We start from the raw sequence: 20,763 nt of genomic DNA on the forward strand, positions 1-20,763 counted from the left end.
CCATGGACATTGCTGACAGCACTGAACTTAAATTTTGAATAGGAGTCAGGTGTTTGAAGCTTTAGGAAATAAAGGTTTATAGTCAGGAGGCTTTAAACTATTTGATTTAAATATTATATTGTTAAAAATTCAAATAACATTATCATTCTTCTGTGTGCCTTTCTAAAAACAGCTTGTACTTAGACTTTTCTTGTTATGTACCATTATTTTAGGCAAAGCAGCATGTCCTCATTTGATCCTAAATCCAGGTGGCTATGCTGTCACTAAATAGCAGTGTTGCAGTTGCAGTTACTCCTCTCTGCTAAGTGAATATCTTAAAACGGTCACTTTAAATCTGCTTTTGAAAATGAATTAATAGCTTCTATGTTTGTCCACCATAATAAATAACTCAAATATTTTGAAATTTTGCCCAGGAAATGTGCAGTATTCTTTAAATTTATGTTCTCATTGATGCTAGAAACAAAAGGATTTTGTAATTTTCTGTCTATAATTTAATTATTACACAGGAATGTTGGCATTTGGTGATTTAGAATTAGAACATAGTGGTGCTGTATTTCAGAGAAACAAAACTATTTCATATGAAATAGTTTCTTGAGATGATGCTTTTTTATCTTCTGGAAAAATCTAAAGGTAAGCTAGGTATGCATTTTGAAAGACTCATGTCTCTTTTAAAATATTAATGGCCACTAAGATTGTGCTAATTCTGTGACCTGAACATACTCATTGATTGTTCACCCTCCCCACACCCCATTCAGCTCAGTGTGAAAGGCTGTGGCCTTGGGTCCTTTGTATAGAAACACTCAACGGTGGGAACTTGCAGGAAACCTCTTTTTGCCGTAGAAGATGACTAGGTGTTTTCTGAAGAGGTATTAATCCAGCTCTGCAGAAATCATTCAGTTAAAGCTGTTCCACACACGTAGGACTGTAAGGATGGTTGGAGGTATCCTTGAGGTGTAAATCATTATTGGTCTGCAGACTCATATCTTCAACGATGTGCTCATCTTTGCTCCTGGCCTCTTCCTGAGTGAAAGAACCTGTGAAACTATCCATTTTTGTCAGTTCTCACTGCTGCTGTTGACTATGGAAGTGCATCAAAACAAGAGACCTGATTTTGGTTTCCATCTGGGAACAGGTAGTGTGGAGGTTATCACTGGCTTGGTTTGCTGAGGAAGGGAGGATCCTGAGCAAATGAACCAGGGAGTTTCCCCACAGAGTCTTTTGGGAAGGAGTTTTTGGACTGCACCTACCTTTGTCTAATGGGAGGAGTTGGTTCCTGATTGCCTCTGGCTTATGGGGGGGAAAAAATAAAAATAAAAAAAAATTGAAGAAAATTTAAGTGTAGGGATTTAGTACAAAACTTCCTTTTTCCCACGTGGCCTCTTCAGCTGTTCCAGCTTTGGGACTAATTCCACCCATTCTCATGGTATTTAGTTGGATTGATCTGTGGACTTGAAGCTTATTTTTTAGTGTAAAGCAATTGTACTTTTTTTTTTCCTTACCCTGAATGTGGGAAATTAACACTAGTGAGAAACAATTAATACTGGTGATGAATTTGAAATATAACTTTTTGCTTCATAAAGCTCTCATGTGCCTCTGTGTGAAGGCAAGCTGAACTTTAAGGTCAAATTGCTGTTTCATAGAAATTTCTATCTGCTTCAGAGAAGCTGATGGCAGATAATTAAATTGATTGCATCTATGTAAGTGTCTCTTTTTGTGACTCCTTAAAGGACTCCAGCCAGCTGCAGTGCAGTGCCTATGGGCAGCATGGTGCAGCAGCTTCAAGTCATCTCCTAGAAGCTGCATTCCTGATGGTTTTTGGCTCCCAGGTTGCACATGGTGATTTCTGACAAACTGGACTTTGAAACATCAGCATTTTTCTCAAAACCTTTTCAATCTCGTTTTCTGTCAGTCCTTCCAAGGGACTCTGGCCTTCAGGTAAAGAGTGCCCACAGTGGAGATTTTGTGGATTGTGGGTTAGCAGCCAGCAGAGGTGACAATTCAGTGGGAATTCCTGCGCTCAGGAAAAATAATTTTTTTTTTCTTTTAATGAAATTAAGTTGTTACAGAAGCACACAAGAGCAATACTCAGTGTGCTCTATTCTTGCCTCCCCATGCCTGCTCTGTTCACAGGGACACTGTGTGGGTGTGCAGGGCCACAAACTCCAGTGGGTGAAGACAATAAGGTTTAGGGAATGCAAAATGACTAACAGATTCTGTCTGAAAAATGGAAGAATGACAGAAAAAGCCTACAAACTGTCATTTTAAGAGTATTTTTGAAAAACTTTCCCCAACACATGGCTTATGTAACTTGCAGTTTGCTGTCTGTGGTGCAGCAAATACTGAAGTTGTTAGTGGCTGGTGCTCAGTCCTAGCCTCTGCTTAATTACAAAATTGTTTAATATATTTGCATCATTTGAGTCAGATGTGTAAATGTATTTAGGCATACTTTACTAAAATAAATTGCACAGCCAACAGACCATAACAGCTGTGGAGAAGTTGTTTAGAAATAAATTCTTTGTAGTTCACAGTTTGACCTAATAAAAATAACTGTTGCTTCAGACAATTATCTTCATCAGGGTCAGTCTGGCTGCTGTGTCTGTGCATTCAGGTTTCTGTGTTGATTTATTAAATATAATCACCTGGGGGAGATGAGCAAAGTTCTCTGAATAAATTGGTGTTAATTCAAAACCATTTCTTCTTAGCAGTATGTTGTCAGCACAGTACATGGTTTTAGATCAAAAATTGGAAGCCTTCATTAACTCACTTTGGGTTTACCTCCTACTAAGTGTTTTAGAACCTTATTTTACCTAATACCTTTAATGTATGAGTAATTTGCCCAAGCAAAGCTGAATTTATTTGGTTTTTGCATATTATAGCTTGTAGCTTGTAAATAAGTTAACAGTGCATCTTGATTCTTGGAAGTGATTTCTTGCTAGAAATCTTACCTCAATTTTAGAGAAATCCCTCTTTAAGAATACATGCAAGAAAATGAAGGGCATCCATAAGTGGCATAAAATAAAAACCACTTAAATGGCCAGAAACACACACTTTAGGAATAGATTTGAAATATTTCTGAGACTGTGTAGTTATAAAATATACTTGAAACAGAATCTAATAAATTAACCCTTCTAAATATCAAAAGTGTGAATACTGCAGGCACTTAAATTTGTTCATATTTTGTGTGTCCCCCTTTTCTTGCAAGTTGTGGGAAGCTGACTTAAGGTTTACCTTAAGTTACTTTATTTAAATTGTTTCTTTAAAATAGCTGATTGTGACCTGATAGGAAATGGTGTGGGGGGTTTTACAGTGTTTGCTGAATGCTTTCAAGTATTTCATACTTAGACTTTAAAAATTTTGTTCTTGTTAGTGAATGATGCAAAGACCAGGGTTATGGGGTTTTGAAGAATGTTGAGATGGAGAAACACCTTACTCAACGTGATTCCTTCTCATCTGGCCAAATGCTGCCTCTAGTTCATTGAAGAACATACATTTTGGTAGTCTCAAAATCATGTGAGAATTTAAATGTTTCATAAGTGAGGTGTCTGGGAGAGAAGGGGAAGTGGCTGTGTCAAATGCAAGATAATACGAATTTGTCAAATATATAGAGAAGGAATATGTGTGTGTATATATATATGTATGTATATACATATATACACACACACTATACACAATCCTATATATATGTGGTGTGTATATTTATGCACTATACACACACTATACACAATCCCATATATATGTGGTGTGTATATTTATGCATACAAATAATTTTCACTGAAATGACTGATGCGTCTGAAAATGTTACTGCAGCATTTTCCTCATTTATACAGGAAATAATGCTGAGTGGGTGGATGGAAAACTGCAGTACTTCTTGTTAAACACGTGGTACATGCCCTGACTGCTTAACTTAATATTTAAAGATTTGGGGATTTTTTTCCCTGTTTTAGAAATGGCCTTACACATATTGCTATAGAGACAGGAACCTGCACTGCTTACAGCATATTGACAGCAGGAGGATTTGGCTGCAAACCCAATTTATCTCACTTCTTTATGCTTTATGATTTAGGATTATTCCTTGCTTTTTGAGCAGTCAGCCCAATTTAAAAGAATTAAATATATTTGATAATAACAATTTATAAGCATCTCTGTTCCATCTATGAGGCCATGTGCATCTTGATGTCTACAGTGTAATTGCTTCCAAAAGATGCTGTAACTTATATCTGGTGTCTGAGGGCCCTTTTTCTTCCAGTTATAAAAAGAAAAAATTTCTTTGAGGCAGCAGAACAGATAATAAGTCAAAGTACATGTGTAATTCTCAAAACTGTCTTCAGCTATTTTAAGGCTTATTTCTTAATGAAATTTGAAATACTGTTTCCTAGTAAGGTAGATTTTTGATGTTTCTAGAAAAGTTGCCATTTCAATAAAAGCATTGCCAGGTGCATATTGCTAAATTTTTCCCTATATTTCAATATTTGGCAAATGTGACTGTGTCCCTGTGAGAGGACTGCAAACTTGACTGCAGTGGTTTCCTTTGGATTACTCTTCAGGCAGAGATTTGCCTTCCCTTCATATAAATTTTGGTGTGAATATTTTCAAAGAATATGGTCAAAGAAATTGTATTAATTAACTGACTCATATATAGGGCAGTACTGTCAACACCATCTTTTAATTATTCTCTTCCAGTAATTGGAACAGCTGCAGTTTAATAGAAAAGCCAGAGGTAGAGGCATGAGAAGCATCCGTGTGAAGGGGAAGGAGTTGAATAAGGAAGCCAATTAAACCTTCACACGGTCAGGATTTTAGGGAACCTGAAAAGTTGTGAATCCTTATTTGCTCCTGTTCAGTTTCTAGACTTCTGTCTTTACAGACATATTTAAACTGCTGAAATGATTTGATGTTGAAATTGTTATTGCATTTGAGCTCCATAGCTTTGGGAATATTTTATTGGATTTTGGGGATTGTGTTTTCTTCTGTATCAAAATGGCCTTGTGTAGTAGGATGCATCAGCTCAGCAGGCTGGTGGTTTGAAGATATGGAAAAGATCAGAGCAATTCCTCCCAGTGTGAAACTGATTTTCTGCCTTCAGATGGGAGTGAACTTTGCTACTTCTAATGTCACAAAGGGGTTTTATCATATAATAACAAATACCCATTTTAAAATGGAAAGATATCTTTTTGTAGCAATGAATTTTTAGAACACAGGTGTTGGGAAAGAAGGATTTGAAAATGTTTATTGCTCTTATCACCACCATTTTCAGGTATTTTTCTGTATTGAGTCTGGCATCTTTTCTTATACCAAGACTTTATCAGTAGGAAATAGTCTAATATTAGAAAACATAGTGTTTGTGACACAGATATTTAGGCTTTTCTGTTGTCTGCATTTCTGGATGAAAATGGGAGATGTAAATCACACTGTCACTGTAGCTTTGACTGTTTTGCTTTCTGTAAAGCTAAAAGAAGCCTGAGGTTCTGGAAGTGAGAAGACTTTTCAGGTCACGCTAGAAAGGGTTTGCAAGACCTGAGAAAGTTTCCATGAAGCGTAACCCTGTTTTCACCTAGTGCTTTCGGTTCCTCTGATACTTAGTAGATGAATACAAGGAGAGACCTAAGTAGCCTGTCAGAGTGGGACAGCAAATTTTTTAACCACAGCAAATCATCTGACTGAGCAAATATTTTTTTTCAGTTTTGTTTTTAACAGTTTTAGGACCAAGGTGAAATAGTTAAACTCAAATCTGCACAAATTGGTGAAAATCCAGCAGCATCTCTAGAAGTTGGCTTTTATTCTGCTTAGTTTTTCTACAAAAATTCACGTGGCATTCCAAGGCTAAGACTAAGTATTTTCAGACCAGTATTGTTTTATGGCTCTGATACATCTTTCTGCCTATGCCTTTTTCTTCCTTGAGCAATCAAAAAGGGAAGCCTTACGGGAAATGCGGAGTTAGTTTAGAGTTTTGCTGGAAGTATACATGCCCTAGAAATGTAAACATAGTGGGCTATAAGAGGACAACATTTGTTTTACAATGCAGTTTATAATGCAATGTTTTTATAATGTTGCCTTTATAAACAGCAGCAAAGGCACACGTATTGACAGACAGTAGGTATGAAGCAATGTGGTAGCAGCTTAGCATTCAAGTTGCACAAAGGAAGGAAGAGGATATCACAAGAAAAAGGAAGAGTCACAAGGGATGCAGTTTGAGCTGTGTTCCTGCCCTGGAGATCAGGGTGAGCTTGCAGAAGGCAAGATGCTGTGCTCAGTGTGCTGGCAAGGAGTGGTTGTGTGTGTGATTGGTCATGTGGTTGCTGAGTATGGTGCCGCGTGCCTGCTCATCTCATTTGGGGCTAAATATTGCACCTAAGTCAATAGTGAAGAAGGATTTGGGGTGTGGGGGTGGAGGAAGATGGTTAAGAAATGCTTTGCTCCATTAACCTAAGCACTCTACAGTGTCCCTTCTGACTGTGGGATCAGAGCCACACTGCTGTCCAGCCCCAGTCAGTAGCTTCTGGCCTTGCTTAACATCTCAGGTCTGTAAAACGGCAACTTGGGGTCTTGCCTTTGGTGGCCTTATTTACCTTTTTGCTTCTTTTGCCACGTGTTCCTTTCCTTGGTGGTGGAATTTTCTGCAGAAGTGCTTGATACTCTTGTCAGTTATTTTGCTATCTGTTTGGAAACACAAGCATGGAAATGGTTGCCTAAAACTCAAAGACTCTCTCATTTTTTGTACACAGAATGAAGGATATGTAAGGGACTGGGATGATAAGCAGGATCTAACTTTAATCAAGTTGTAAATGATCAATGCTTTTAATTTTGAACATGAACTTGGTTTTGAGAAAACTACAGAGACAACCCCTGGAATGGTCACAAGATGCTGTTTAATTGGTGCAGTTATCATGGGACTTCAGCATTTAAGAATTTTAAACTTCAAGCAGATCTCCAGTTTGGTGTGACAATTCGGTGTGCTTTCAGAGCACTTGTCAGGGAATAGCTGTGTTCTTGGCAAGTAGGATTCTGCACAGAGCTGTAATGCTGCTTTTGGCCCTCAGAACCAGTTAATTTGGGGCTGAGTGCAAAGCAATGTAATAAGAGAACAGAAAATGTATATTCAGTGGGTGCAATGCACTCCAGGAGATCAGATTACTTTTCCCATATTTTTCAATGTGTAACTACCTGTTATTTTGAAGTCTTAATTAAAATATCAGAATAATATGCTGTGATTTTCTGTTGTCTTAGGAATAGTTTATGTGAAGCGTAAAATTCACTTTAATAGTATTTTCCCTGTGAATATGCAACCGATCTGTGACTGTCAGGAAGAAAATGGGATTTGATTTATGATTTTCCTCCTTATGTGCAGATAGGTGATTCATTTCTCACATGGTGGTTCTTTAGCAAGTGACAAGTATTTGCCTATTTTTAGAGTACCTGGCACTGCTGCTTTCTTCAGTGCTGCATTTTGTACATGGGCTGTTTGTGGTGTGTGCTGGTCATCGGGAGGAGGTTTGCCTGGGTGGTGTTTGGGATTCATGTGCTGTCACTAAAATGTTGGCTGTTACTGGCTTTGCTGTAAGGGTTTTATTCGGATTGCTTGTAGATTAATTGAAAAAATAAATGGGACTAGAAGCATCCAGAGGAGAACAGGTCTTTGAGGACTCATGTTGTCCTGTAGGGTGAATGATCTTGCTGGGGTCAAAAGTGAGAAGTAACTCTGATTTCTGGACATGCACTGATTGACTTAAATGCCAGTCAGTGCTTTGGAATGACTTTGTGGCTTGAGTTGGCTTTTGTTTTACTGGTTAAAACAGTATTTCAAGAGTTACTTTTTCCAAAGTGGCCCATTGATTGTCTTTAGCTTCATTCTTTTATATTGGTAATGCTGCTGTTAATAAGTAAAATGTGTGATCATCTGCCTGGGGCTGGCAGAGCAGGGAAATGGAGACTTTACAAACAGATACTAGTTGTTTGCACTGGCTGCCCTCAGTGTGAGGAAGGGAGTAACAGCATTTGCTTATTCTATTTTGCATATTTTATTTCTTTATGATGGTGAATGCAAAAGCAGAGTTGAGTGTATGAATTCAAAATACTGATTTGTGTTAATTTTTTTTCCCTCATAAGAGCTGCTGTCTAAGATCTTGCAACTTAACTTCTAGGCCTTCAGCTGAGTGCGTATGAGATTCACACAGCATTTACCATGTGTGCAGCCAAGCATGCCTGTTGGCATGTAAATGCATGAATTCTTTTGCTAAAAGTTTGACTTTTTTGATGCGAAAACAACACACTCATTCTCTGCAAGACTAGTGTTTGTTAATAGTTATAGCATATAAACACTGTTGTCCCACACAGTGATGTCTGTTCAGCATCCCAGTAGCAGTTCCTGTGAAATTTGTTGCCAAAGTTAGTGCTGCTCAGGTGTGACTTAGAGCTTCAAAGAAGTGGGAGAGAGCTCCTCAGTTGTTTCAGAGGTGCATCTGGTTCTGAATGAGTCCTGAGCTCTGGTCATCCTGGGATATTTTAGTTCTTTGCCTATGGTTATGGTAACAGCTTCAAATGCCCAACACTATCTTGGGTAAACGTTTTCAGTAATGGTGATAAGGAGCAGCAATTATTCCCTGGTGATTTCATCCCAAAATTCAACTTAACACTGTAGGTTTCACTGTTATGAAAAACCTATCAGAGTGTTATTAAATGCTATTTATAGAAAATCTGCTCCTGGTTTTGTTCTTCATTGCTGAGTAGTGTGACAGGGTGTTGGCTTTTTAGTGGCAGGATTAAGCTGTCCTTGTGAACAGAAAAATTGTCATGCTGTACAAAGACGATCCTGAATCTGTAGATTAAACATCTTAGTGTTGATTTGGTTTACTGTGGCAATGCATTAGAAGTGATTTATTCTTCTCCTGTAAGGTAATCAATATAGCTGAAGCTCTGCCTTCTTTTCCCTAGAAACCTGCTCTGCTTATGCATAATATGCTATTAAATTCTCCATTCCCTTTTTAATAGTTTGCCTTCTATGCTCCCCACTGTCATCAGCCCTGGGAGGTCACCAAGCAGAGCACTGAGTTGCAGAGTGGTCCCTGATGGAAACCTGCGTGACCATCTGCTTCGTCAGTTCTTCAGGCAATTTGTGAGCTGCTGGGGGGGGCGTTGAGAATTAGATTGTTGATAGCGTTCCTACAAAGACTGCTATTAACAGCCTGCTAGTCTCTGCTTCTCTACTGCAGAAGACAGAGTGATATTTGTGTTCCCATAGCATGTTGTAAAATGCATGAGATTTTGCTCATCCTCCTTGGAAATGAGAATAGGAAAATGAGAGCATCCTGAACAAGAAGCTATTAGAAGAGCATGCAGAAACCTGCAGCGATTTGTGCTTTATTTTGTCTTCCTAGCTATGGATTAGAAGGACTGATTTTTGCAATGGGCTTTTTTCATAATGGCATTCTTGTATTGTTTGGTCAGAGCTTGCACAGGAGGAAAACAGGCTGCTGAATTTAGTCACTGATCTCTATTAGCCGTGGCCTAAGGCTATGCTGAGATTTATATCCCATTTGTATTGTTGCAGCTCAAAAGAAGAATGTTCAGAGGATGACAAGTGTATTCTGAGTAGGTATGTTGTTTCATTTTCATATGAAACCCATTTTTTTTTCTGCTTCCATTGGTCAGAAATGAGGTTAATAGGAAGAGAATATAGTACAGTGCTGCAGTGTCCCTGTTAAGGTAGAACAATAGCATCAGAAACAGTTCTTTAAAAATTAGCTGCTTTTATTAAATAAAGCTGCATTGTGCTGGTGTGCACAGTGCAGTCTTTCTTTTTTTTTTTTTTAAACATATACTGCAGTCAGTGCTTCCCTAACGAGGTGGCACTATTGTTGAGTTAGAAGGATAGAATCATCATCTTGCTTTAGGGGACAGCAGGATTTAAAAGGAGATGCCTTGCAGCCCTGTTTTACAGATAGGAAGCATCGGTTTAAGGGCATTGGCAGAATCATTTCCTTGTTCTTAGCAGCAGCCACTGCTGTGTCAGTAGTGTGTGGAATGGAAGTCCTAGTTGGTAGTCTGTTATGGAAACGCTGTTTACTGTTATTGTAGTACCGTGGTGACAACATGCCATTGAAATGGAAAACGAGCTCTCCTGCTATCTGGAAATTCCCAGTTCCTGTGCTTAAAACATCCAGGTCATCGCCACTTTCTCCAGCATACATGTAAGTGAGAGAAATGAGGATAATAAGGTGGGATTGCTTTTGTGAGACTACCCTGTGGCAAAATACCCTGTTATATATTAAATGACATTGGCACTCGGAATTTTATCTTGTTTGCTATGTAGACCCCCCTGATTTTATCCTGGATGTTTCATGATGGATGTTGTGTCGAGTCTTTCCCTTTCTGTTGAAACATAGAGGAATTGTGCAGATTAAGCCATATTCGTAATAATATCGTGTATGTTCATTTGAAAAGTTTGTGTTGTTGTTAATTTGTAGAGCTGATCTTGAACTGACAAGTTAAGCTTTGAGGCTGGCAGGCTTGCTTTGTGGTGTATATGCTAACATTTCCTCCTCATGATTATTATACTTGGAAATTGAGCTTGGAATCACCTGCTGTATTGTACTGCACTTTTGTTTGTGTGAGTTCTTGTATAGAAGAAATCATCCTGCTTTGGTCTTGTTTTATTCTTTAAAGTCTTAGCCATTATACAAATTGAATGTCTCTGTAAAAAGTTACAATGAAAGCTTAAAACACAAATATAAATCATTAATCTATGAATACCTATATATAGTTATACAGGTTGTCCATGTAAAGTAGCTTCACATAAAGGAGGATTTTAACACACATGGAGACAATATGCCTTTGTCTTGCCAAATCTTGATGCAGCTTTTGTTCACCTTTTGTTGCTGCGAGTTCTGTGTTAGCATATACAGGTGGCTTTTTTTTTTTCCTTCTGTGAAACAAAACTAGTAAGCACAGGGTACTGGATTGCTTCTGCCTTTATTTAAGGAAGCAGCTCTTTCAAAATGAGGAAGAGTTGCTGTAAAATGCACAAGTAGCAGTGTAGATGACTTTCCTATCTGGAAATTCCTGTAAAGGCTAGTACTTTCCTGTGGTATTCCAGCCTGATACCTACAGTATTAGTGCTGTTGCAGATAGGCTTTTTGCTTCAGCTGTTTTAGGGACTTGCTGTAAGAAATAGGTACACAGGTCCTCCAGATATCTTTTTTGTTGTTGCTGGGAATTGCATTGATAACAGTGGGGCTGAGACAGCCCAGTGCTGTGTGCATGGTCACTATTGTTCTCGGTCAGAAAGGCTGAGGCTTAGGAAGCTAACCTGGCTGTACAGAACCTGTGCTGTGCACGCTCCAGTTTCAGGTTAATTGTCATGGAAGTGCTTCAGCGTCTTCACTGGAAGCATCAAATATGCTTAAGCTTACGAGATGATAAACTATTTCCAATAAATTACTATCTATTCTGAGTTGTTAAAAAATATGACTTAAGTACCAAGAAAGTATCATGATGGTAAGAGTTGTGAAGCATTTGAACCTGTTTCAGGGAGACAGTGCCTTTAGTGTTGTATGTTACGCTTTTGTTTTTTGAACTAGTACTTTTAAATGCAAGAAAAATCAGAAATAGCCTCGTCTGATCTATCTGCTGCTGGAACTGAGCATTTCTTTTGTGCGTCTCCTTTAAATTGCTAATCTTAGCTCTGTGTATGCTGTGGCTTTTGTGATGGGGATCATGTAGCTGATTGTCTCGGTGTGTTCAAAGTATGAACAGGTTTAGCCATCATACTTAACTATATGATGCTGAGCTTATCTGGAGCATGAGGAATATGTGATCAGCAGCCTTAATCATCTCTTTATAATGAGTCAATGTATCTCAATGTTTATGAAGACATTTCTTTACTGGCACACAGACCTGACATTATTAGCAGGACTCTTAAATCTAACGCTGAAATTATTTATATACTTTATTAGAAAGAATGAGAAACATTACAAAATGGCACCTATTTGATTAGGCAATATATATCAACTGATTAAAAAAGCTCTTGTAATTTAGGGTGACCAGTAAAATAGGTGATGGAATTAATTAATTACCTTCATTGCAGAGGTTACAGTAAATTTCCTACTGTTTTATGTGTTGTTTCTCACATTCATATTTATAAGTTTTGTGTCATAAGTAGTACTCTGCACTCTGTCAAAAGGCTTATATTTTGAGTAAAAGATCGAGGAATAAGTGACGTGTGAAACAGAACCTGTATTGATGTAAAATAAATGACCATAAAACCCTAGAATTCACAGATGAACACTTCTGTACTTGATATTTTGGATCTAGGCTATAAAAAGGTACGATTGAGCTTTTAATCCCTTCAATACTTGACATCTCAGTCTTAGAGGGTTTTTAATGCAGTTTGGAATGTAAAGTGGGGAGGTCTTAAAAGTGATTTTCTTTTTTTTTTAAATTGTATTTAAGATTAAATTCCATTTTTTCATGTTTCTCTAGTAAAGTTGACCTTAACTTTAAAAGCTTCATCCTGCTCATGATTTTCAAGTAACTTATCTAGAGGTTAAACTGATGGTCAGGATGCATAGATTTTCTTAATGTTTTATGTGGTCTGTGTACCTGACACCTGAGCTCTATCTTGGTTTCCCTGTATCGAAATGCTGAGACTGGTGGTTACAAGCACGTTTGGCTTCTTAGATGAAGTAGGCATCTACGTACAAAGTACCACTGTGAAACATTCACTGCCCATGTGCTGCTGGGGCAGCTTAGCTTAGCCTCTGCTTGAAAAGTTTGTAGGTAGTTTCTGAGGTGGGGAATGAGTATGAAGAGCTCGTGTCGGAGAGTTCTGTGCTGTGGGAAACTTGTGGCTGGGCAGCACACGAAATTAAGGGCCCGTGGAAGTGGGGTTGAGGAGTTTGTAGGCGAGTATGAGGTTCTGTTTCTGCGGAGTCTGCTGGTGTAGCTGGGTCTGGTTCTGCTTTCCTGGCAATGGGCAGGAGCAGCAGTGACTTGCTGCCTCTTGGCTGGTGGCATTGCTTACCATCAGTTATTTATTAGGGATATTTTCAGAGCATCCTGACTGCAAGAGTTAACCCATCATGTTATATGAAGGATGAAGGGTCCCTCTGATGGAGAATGCAGACATTCCCTGTCTTCTGGTGGAACTCTTCCAGAGTAGCTTGAATGCTCCCCCAAGCTGGAGAGATGCAGTGATATTGCATAGGGAAAATGAGGTACTATTAAAACTGGAGTGCTGGCATGTGTCAGTATATGTAGGTGTAGAGCAGCTGGCTCAGTGCATGAGCTAGGAATGTGAAGCTATGGGTGCATGCACATGCTTTTGTCAAGCTGCTTTGCATTTTCTTTCATGGCACTTCTGTTGCTGGGATTTAGAATATAGATTCCTTTCACCAAACAGTGTGAAAGCTGTTACAGCAAGTTTATGCACCACTAGTCAAATCATATTCATATTTGTGGTTGTGTTGACTATGTAGGGAGAGACCTAGGTGACTTAATATATTGTGTGGGCAGTTTCAGCAAGTGAATCAGAGGAAAGGCAAAGTGAATAAAGTTGAAAAAGTTGTATTCTGTGGCATCATAGCTGTCGTTTAACATGACTGCCAGGTGTTAAAAACCAAAAACCCAGTGACTGACATAAGCAGAGGCTAAGAATTAAATCACTACTACAGAGAGCGTGCAGAATGGTTTCGAATGTGGTTGCATATAACATATATATTATAATACATATTTGAGGTGTATTATATATACACCTCAAAGCAAGATATATATATGCTTATATATTGCTTTGAGGTGTAAAGGACCATGAATCCCAATTATTGTTCATGGGTCACATCATCTCATACATTAAGAATGAAGAGCAGAATTCTTTCTTATTCACACTACGAATGTCATATTGTTTTTGAAATTTATGCACATTTTCCATTAATACAAACTGAAGAAACATTTCTGAAAATTCAGGACATTGAAGTATTGTGATGGACATCTACAAAGGATTCAATAATGCAAAAATACTATTTGCAAAAATACTGTTACAGAGGATTGTTCTCTAAGGCTGTGTCACGTGAGATTATTCTTAGCTGTTTTCCGAAAAAGTTAAATGTTAAGTGGTTTTAGTCACCTACATGCCATTTTTAAAAATAAATTTAAAAGTACATAATTCAGAACCATCTGTTTGTAATCTTAGTGCCTTGTATCCTTTTACATGGACTTGTGTGTTGATATTTTAAATGGCAACTATCTTTTGTATGTGTTATTGTAAATAACTGGCTAATGTTAGGAGAAATAAACAAGTGTGGTATTCCAAATATATTGCTATCAAAGGGTTTGCAACACAGCCTGTCTGTCCTGAGTCATGTGGCTGTGAAATTTGTCTGATAGGAAATGCTTTGCAGTAATGGAAATCAGTTACTGTGCAGAAAAGTAGAATAAATTCTTAATACTCTGGAGTAAGCAGCATTAGTTTTAGCTGCTTATAGTGGTTGTATAGGTTAATGTTTTTGTGTCTTCTTTCAAATATCTGATTTGCTCTGCAGTGAACTCTTTGAATTAATGCTACACAGTGATATATACTTAAATGGGAAAAGGTGTGTATGCATCATTCATCAGACCAACTGTGTTATTTCTCTTGTGAGACCACTTTGTGAGTGTGCTGCCTTCACTGGCATTTTTAGCAAATGAACCCTTTTGTTGGACTCCTGAGCATTTGACAGACTACATGGTGTTCACATGAAAACACACTCACCTGGCAAATGTTGTCTCTGGCAACATTTCCATTTTTAAGACATTGCTTCCTAGATATTTCCAATTTCAACATGTTGAAAGTCAATGAATGTGTGCAGGTCACCTCAAGTATTTTTTAAACTAATCTGACAATACATGCAAACAGATCAACTGGATGAGTGGGGAGTTGCAGGGACTTGTATGTTCTAATTAGAAGACTGCTTTTAATGCCAGAAATGTTGTGTGTAGGGTTTTCATTTGTGCTTGTTGATCTTTGGTTTGGTTTTTATATAATAGGTATTTAAATAGGTTATTCTAAGTTTGAAATGTGAAGTTTTATTGCAATAATAAACTAGTGAAAATGAGGAAAAAACTCCAACCTGTTTGTCATAAAGTTTCCCCAGGCTGGTGTTTTTCTGGGGAGACCTTTATAGGTGATGTTGTGGTTTACAGGTCCTCATAATTATATACTTGTTATATTGCATGATGCTGCAATACTGATATTAGGTTGTGACATACTAAAGCATCTTTATTGAATTATCTAGAATATGTTGCTCAGCCTGTTCTGCCAGAATGTCAGTTCTGACAGTTTGTCATTTTTGCCGTTGGTTCCTTGTGGAAAAATCTTGTTTAATCACTTTCTACTCACTGACTTTCCTAGTGCCAAGAGGTATTTTCTGTTGATGTTTAGATGGGGATACCTATGGATTTTCATAAAGTACTTGGTGAATATTTGAGTTTTAAAATAATAGTCACTTCTTCTAAATGGTAATAGTGGGAATTGTAGTGCAGTAATGTGTAGCTGTAACACTAAAGTGGAAGTGCACATCTATATTATTGCTGTAATATTTTGTCCAGCAGTGGCTGAGATTGTTGCAATGTCTAAATTGGAAAAATGTTTTTTTCATGGGACAAACAAATCACCCACAGCTCTTACCTGACATGCCTAGATCTAAATACTTCATCATGTAGGGGAGAAAACATAGTCCACATTCTCCCCAGGAGATTGTAATAAAGGAATGCTAAAATAAGTGTCAAAAGTGCCAGAGCAAGAGGAATGATAGAGCAGAACCCAAACCCTCATGTCAGAATCTTATTTACTTTTTTTTTCTGACTTTTAAGGTATTGGAATTATTCTATACAGTATGTAGGGGAAAAAAACCCACTCCTAACACTCTGGAAAGGAGTTTTTCCTAAATATGTTACAGGAATACAGTGGGATGTATATCCTATGACCAAATCTCAAATGTGCAGGTGCCACATTAGACATACATAGGGTTTTTCCTGTAAGGAACCATTCTGCAAACTTATCAATTTCTGTGTATGAAAACTAAGGACACATCATGTAGAACTATAATTGGCTGGTGCATGCAGAGTGGTTTTCTTAAGCATTTTGTGATGCACAGGAAATATTAAGCTGCCTAGCTAAAATGATGATTTAGCTTTTGAACACTTAAGACCAAATACGAAGGGCAGAAAATAGGTGCAGGATTAGTCCAGCCTAAGTGTGAAACGTCTGACTTGTTTTACCTTTCTCAGCATTAAGGGAGTAAAGTGGTTCTGTTTCTGTGGAAAAGCTGCAAAGCATGTGTGTTTGCTTTGCTTTTGCTGTTTCTAATAGTAGGAATCAATAGACTAACACCAACTTTGGCAAAAAGTCATTAGAGAACCATTTCGAATTTAGCATCATTAAACAATCTGAGTCTGCAAATTTAAGCTACAAATGACTCAATGAATGTAAACCCTTTCTCAAATAGATAAATGTGGATGTGATACTAAGGCTCCCAGAGAGACTAAATGCTGTTAGGAACAAAAGCTTTATAGCACTGACTGAGCCAAATATTGCTTTGTTTCTGTGGAAAACAAATTTGAATTAACCAGCGGGCTGTAATTATGCTGCAAACAGCTTGAGACCTGTGATCGTTTAGTTGTTTAAGAGAGGAATTTTGAAGATAATATTTTCTGTGTGTGTATCCTTGGGAAATCACACCAAAACAGTTGATGTTGCCCAGTCCTCTTCTGCTTTGTGAGGGCTAATTTTGTGCTGGCTTTGGTCACAGCGTGGCCTGACTAAGAACTGATACAAAAAAGTTCAAGTGATGCTGGGAATATCTTAATTGCTGTGTTGTCCTACTTTCCATGCAGATCCATTGGTGCTGGGAACACTGATCGTGTCTTCAATCACCTAGTGTTTCTAGTAGCTGTCATCATTTTTGCTGACATTGTGGTCTTGCATGCTTGGGCAGAAACTTGTGCTCAGTATGGTGATTGTGTGTTCAGGTCCAGAGAGACTTGACTGTATTAAAAAGAAAGGTTAAGGCTTGACTTTTAAGTACTAGTCTCCAAAACTTTGCTGCTAGAATATCTTAAGTAGGTTACCTGGACCCTGACTTGGGTTGAACACGGTTCAGTGTCCCTGTCCTTCAACTTAGGTCGTGTTTGTTGTTCCCCTTGTGGCCTTGCTGCCTTTGGTGATCATGCGTGTGGAGCTGCTCAGGCTATGTCACTTCTGTACTGAATTTCCCTTTTGGGCACCTTCTTCAACTGGTGACTGCAATGATCATCTCAGCATTAAAGTTGGTGCACTACCTGCCTCTGCTCTCTGCCCGTCAGTGTGTGTTTGGAAATGATCTTTGTCCTTCTCTGCTGATTTTTGGGGGGTTTGGAAGTCCTGCTACTCTTGTCCAGAGCCTTGTAAAAGTAAAAAGTCATTTCTCATTGCTTTGCTCTACTCTCTAGAGCCTGGTTTTCTGTTCTCCTTTACAGAACACCCTTAGTTTAGAGGAAGGGCGGAAAATGGAACATCTCTTTGCTTTATAATTTAAGATACCGTAATCTTTACTTCATGCCTGTCTCCTGCAGTGGAGATTTAGAAGAGCCCAGTATGGAATTACTAAACAAATGTTTAAATGTTCTGCTGTTACTGCTGCCCTTTTAATCTATAAACAAGGTCAGGTGTAAAAAGTGAAATATTGAAATATAAACATCAGAGCATTGCCCAAGGTGAGCAGAATTCTGCACTAGCTGCTGTAGCTGTTTTAGAAAATTGCATTCACAGTAGTTAAGTGCAATATTAATTCCCTTGAGGTACAAGGTTTATAAACTTCTGGTTGTGGTGGCTCTTTTCAAGTGAACAGCATTAAATGGCATTTTTAAGAAATTCAGTAACTTGGTAAATACAAAGTGTTTTTAATGACATTAGCAGCCTCTAGTTCATCTACTACAGATACGGTCTTTAAGAGTAAAAGCAGTGACATCTGATGCTGATAGCATGAGACAACTGGTCATAACAATAGAGGAAAAAAAGGCAAGATTCCTACTTGTAATGCACTCTGTGTGTCACAAAGGTGAGCCCTGCAAAGCGATTTAGGTCCTGCCTTCCAGTGCTGTCTTTGTGTTCATCCTGCATTGGGATCTTGAGCAGCAGCTGTGTCAGTACCTGTGTGCCCCCAAAGCAAGAACTGAAGGTTGTATGTACTGGTTGGTCTGTCGAGAGGAGCTAACTTGCTCTGCAAACCTATTGGAACAAAAATGACCTTTTCTCTTTGTTTTCTTGTCTAGCTGAAGTCGTGTAACTGTATTAAAATGTAAACTGGCATTTCCTGTAGAAGCTTTTGCTGGATTTTTGTAATAAGAAACCATTAAGAAATGATTAAACTGGTTAGTTTTACTGGGTTGCTGATACCATAAAAGAATTAAGTTTAAAAATAGTAATAAAAAGATGCTACTTTAGGGGAGGCTAAGTGTAAAAGTAACTTCTTGGCCTGAATAAAGGATTTCTTGAAATGGTGTGTGGGGAAGATGTGGAATGGAAGAAATGTGGAACACCAGGACTGTGTGATTTGTTGATCTGCATTATATTAATATTTGAATTTCTTGATAGAAGTATTATGATATTTTCTGCCATATCAGTTGTGCTTATTGAGCTCCAAGGTGTCCATGTAATTTGTTGAGGAATGGCGAAAGTCATTACTCACGAAGTTGGAACATCTATTCATAATGGGAAGACAGTAATATAGTCAGTACTTATTTTTTGGCAGCCTAAGCTTGCTAAAATACTTTTTGGCACAATACGCATACAAAGTAAAAAATTACTCTATACTTAATAGTAAACAGAAGTTTTGTTGTATTTTACTGGCCTTTTCATTAACAGGTTCATTAGCTAATTACATGCATAGCTGCATGTATAGGATAACTCTGTAATGTACCAGATTTTTTTGGATAGGTCATAAAACAGTGAAGATTTGGCTTATAATAAGAATATCTTAATACAAAATTGAAGTCTTGTTCTTTGTTACCTGATAAATGCCACAGTCCTGGCACATGCCAGGGGTGATTGCTGAAGAAGCCATTTACCAGGGACCAGAACACTTGTGGTCATGGTTCATTGAACAGTAATTTGACAGAGAAAATAAGGTTATAGTCCTTTCAAAAACGAGCTATTGAGCCTCACCAAATTAAGAATCCACTGTCTGGCCAGTGTGGCTTTGGCAAGCTTTTACTGAGTTATGTAAAGACTGTGGGTTTTAAATAAATCAGAGAACATGCACTCTAAAATATCTGTGGCTGTAGGCTGATCTCCTTACTTTGTTTTCAAAGACTCTGCACAGTGGTCTGACAGATGAATGGTTTACTGATGTAAATGAGCAAATCCTTAACAATATTCTTAGTTGCCTTGTTTCTGTTGCATCAGAGTGAGCTCAGCTACTTCTGTAGGAAACATCATAACAGAATATTGTTTTATTTAATCTATGCCGCTGAGCTCTGTACAAAACGGCAACTGTATAAATGGAAGCTTCTAGTTGACGATAAAATTTGTCACAGTTTCCACAGATCTTTGCTTATCGTGGGTCACCTGGATGTCTCTGTACTGTTTTGATAGGTTAATATTGGCTAAGTGCTTTGGAAAGCAATTTGCCTCAGTGAATCATGTTGTAACTCCTGCCAGTTACAAAATACTTGTCAGTATTTGCTGAAAAGTTAAAGCATATTAATATCTGTTTAATACACACTCCTTATTTAATTGCTACAAAAATACCAGTTGGAAGTACTTGGAGGATTAACTTAAGTCATGAAAGAGGCACGTTTGGTTACAGCAGCTAGGAAAAGAACTGTGCTGTACTTCAAAGAATCAACAGAAGGTTAGAAAGAAAATTCTGATTCGACTTACTTTGTGATAGCAACTAATTAACCTCTGGTGCCTTTCTCTGAACTGCATGCCACTGCTTCCCAGACGTTCCAGAAAGTCAGGCAGCTCATCTGCCTTCCTATGGCAGTGTTAATATTCGTTTCACATTCAACTTCCAACACTCCCTTGTTTTTGCCACTAAAATGTTCAACCGCCTCCAGACCAAGTGTGTGCATTTAAGGTGGTGTTAATATCCACCTTTAGAACAGCTGGTTATTGTAGCTTTAACTTTTTCTAAGTTGGTTTTTTCCCAACTTTTTAAAACCCTGGTTAAAAACGGTGCTGCTGCACTTCTTGTTTAATGATTTCTATTGATCAGAGCAATAGAATTAATTAGAAAGTGAATTAACTTTCCTCTTTGGTGTGGTATGCTTAATTGTGATATACTGTACTTACAATAAAGTAAAAAAATCAATATGTTTACATTCATTATTATTGAGTTAATTATAGTGCTTAGCAGACCTACGTTAATGAATGTAAATAATGCCTTTGGTGAGTGTCCAAACAAGACAGATGGACCTAGTGTGTTTTTGTTGGGAATTTGGTTGGACATTAAGCACTTTTCTCATCTGTTCTGGGTGTGAATGGCAGAGTTATTTCTGTATCTTAACTTTACAGCCCTCCCAGCAGAAGATATATTCTGAATACTTTAAAATCTTTTTGCAGAGTAGTTTTAAACTGCTCTCATTGTATATGATACAGTGCTTGGGGTTTGCTCCTATCAACACATGGCGTAAGAGCTGTTGCAGTTCCGCTCTGTCTTACAAAGACGGGTTCCTCTTGTTGTGTGAAGATAAATGCTGAAGCTGGTACAAAGCCAATGACAAAGGCATAATTTCTGGTTGCTCTGGGAGTGCTCT

The 20,763-nt window shown here is 38.0% G+C and overlaps 1 protein-coding gene across 3 annotated transcripts in view; it reads left to right on the forward strand.

Moving 5' to 3' along the window:
- The window catches only part of LOC103811202 (kelch-like protein 13), a 72,624-nt gene that overhangs the window by 26,380 nt on the left and 25,481 nt on the right, over positions 1-20,763 (forward strand). Inside the window, exon 1 of one of the 3 annotated variants that reach the window (XM_009084166.1) lies at positions 9,510-9,589. The exons of 1 other annotated variant lie outside the window; for it this stretch is intronic. In XM_009084166.1, the coding sequence (XP_009082414.1) occupies positions 9,510-9,589 (80 nt within the window). Of the gene's footprint in view, positions 1-9,509; positions 9,590-10,054; positions 10,185-20,763 lie in introns of those variants that run through there. One more of the 3 variants, XM_009084158.1, reaches the window with a different exon arrangement.

The sequence above is a fragment of the Acanthisitta chloris genome, unplaced genomic scaffold (assembly GCF_000695815.1).
Source record: "Acanthisitta chloris isolate BGI_N310 unplaced genomic scaffold, ASM69581v1 scaffold6670, whole genome shotgun sequence".
NCBI lineage: Eukaryota > Metazoa > Chordata > Aves > Passeriformes > Acanthisittidae > Acanthisitta > Acanthisitta chloris.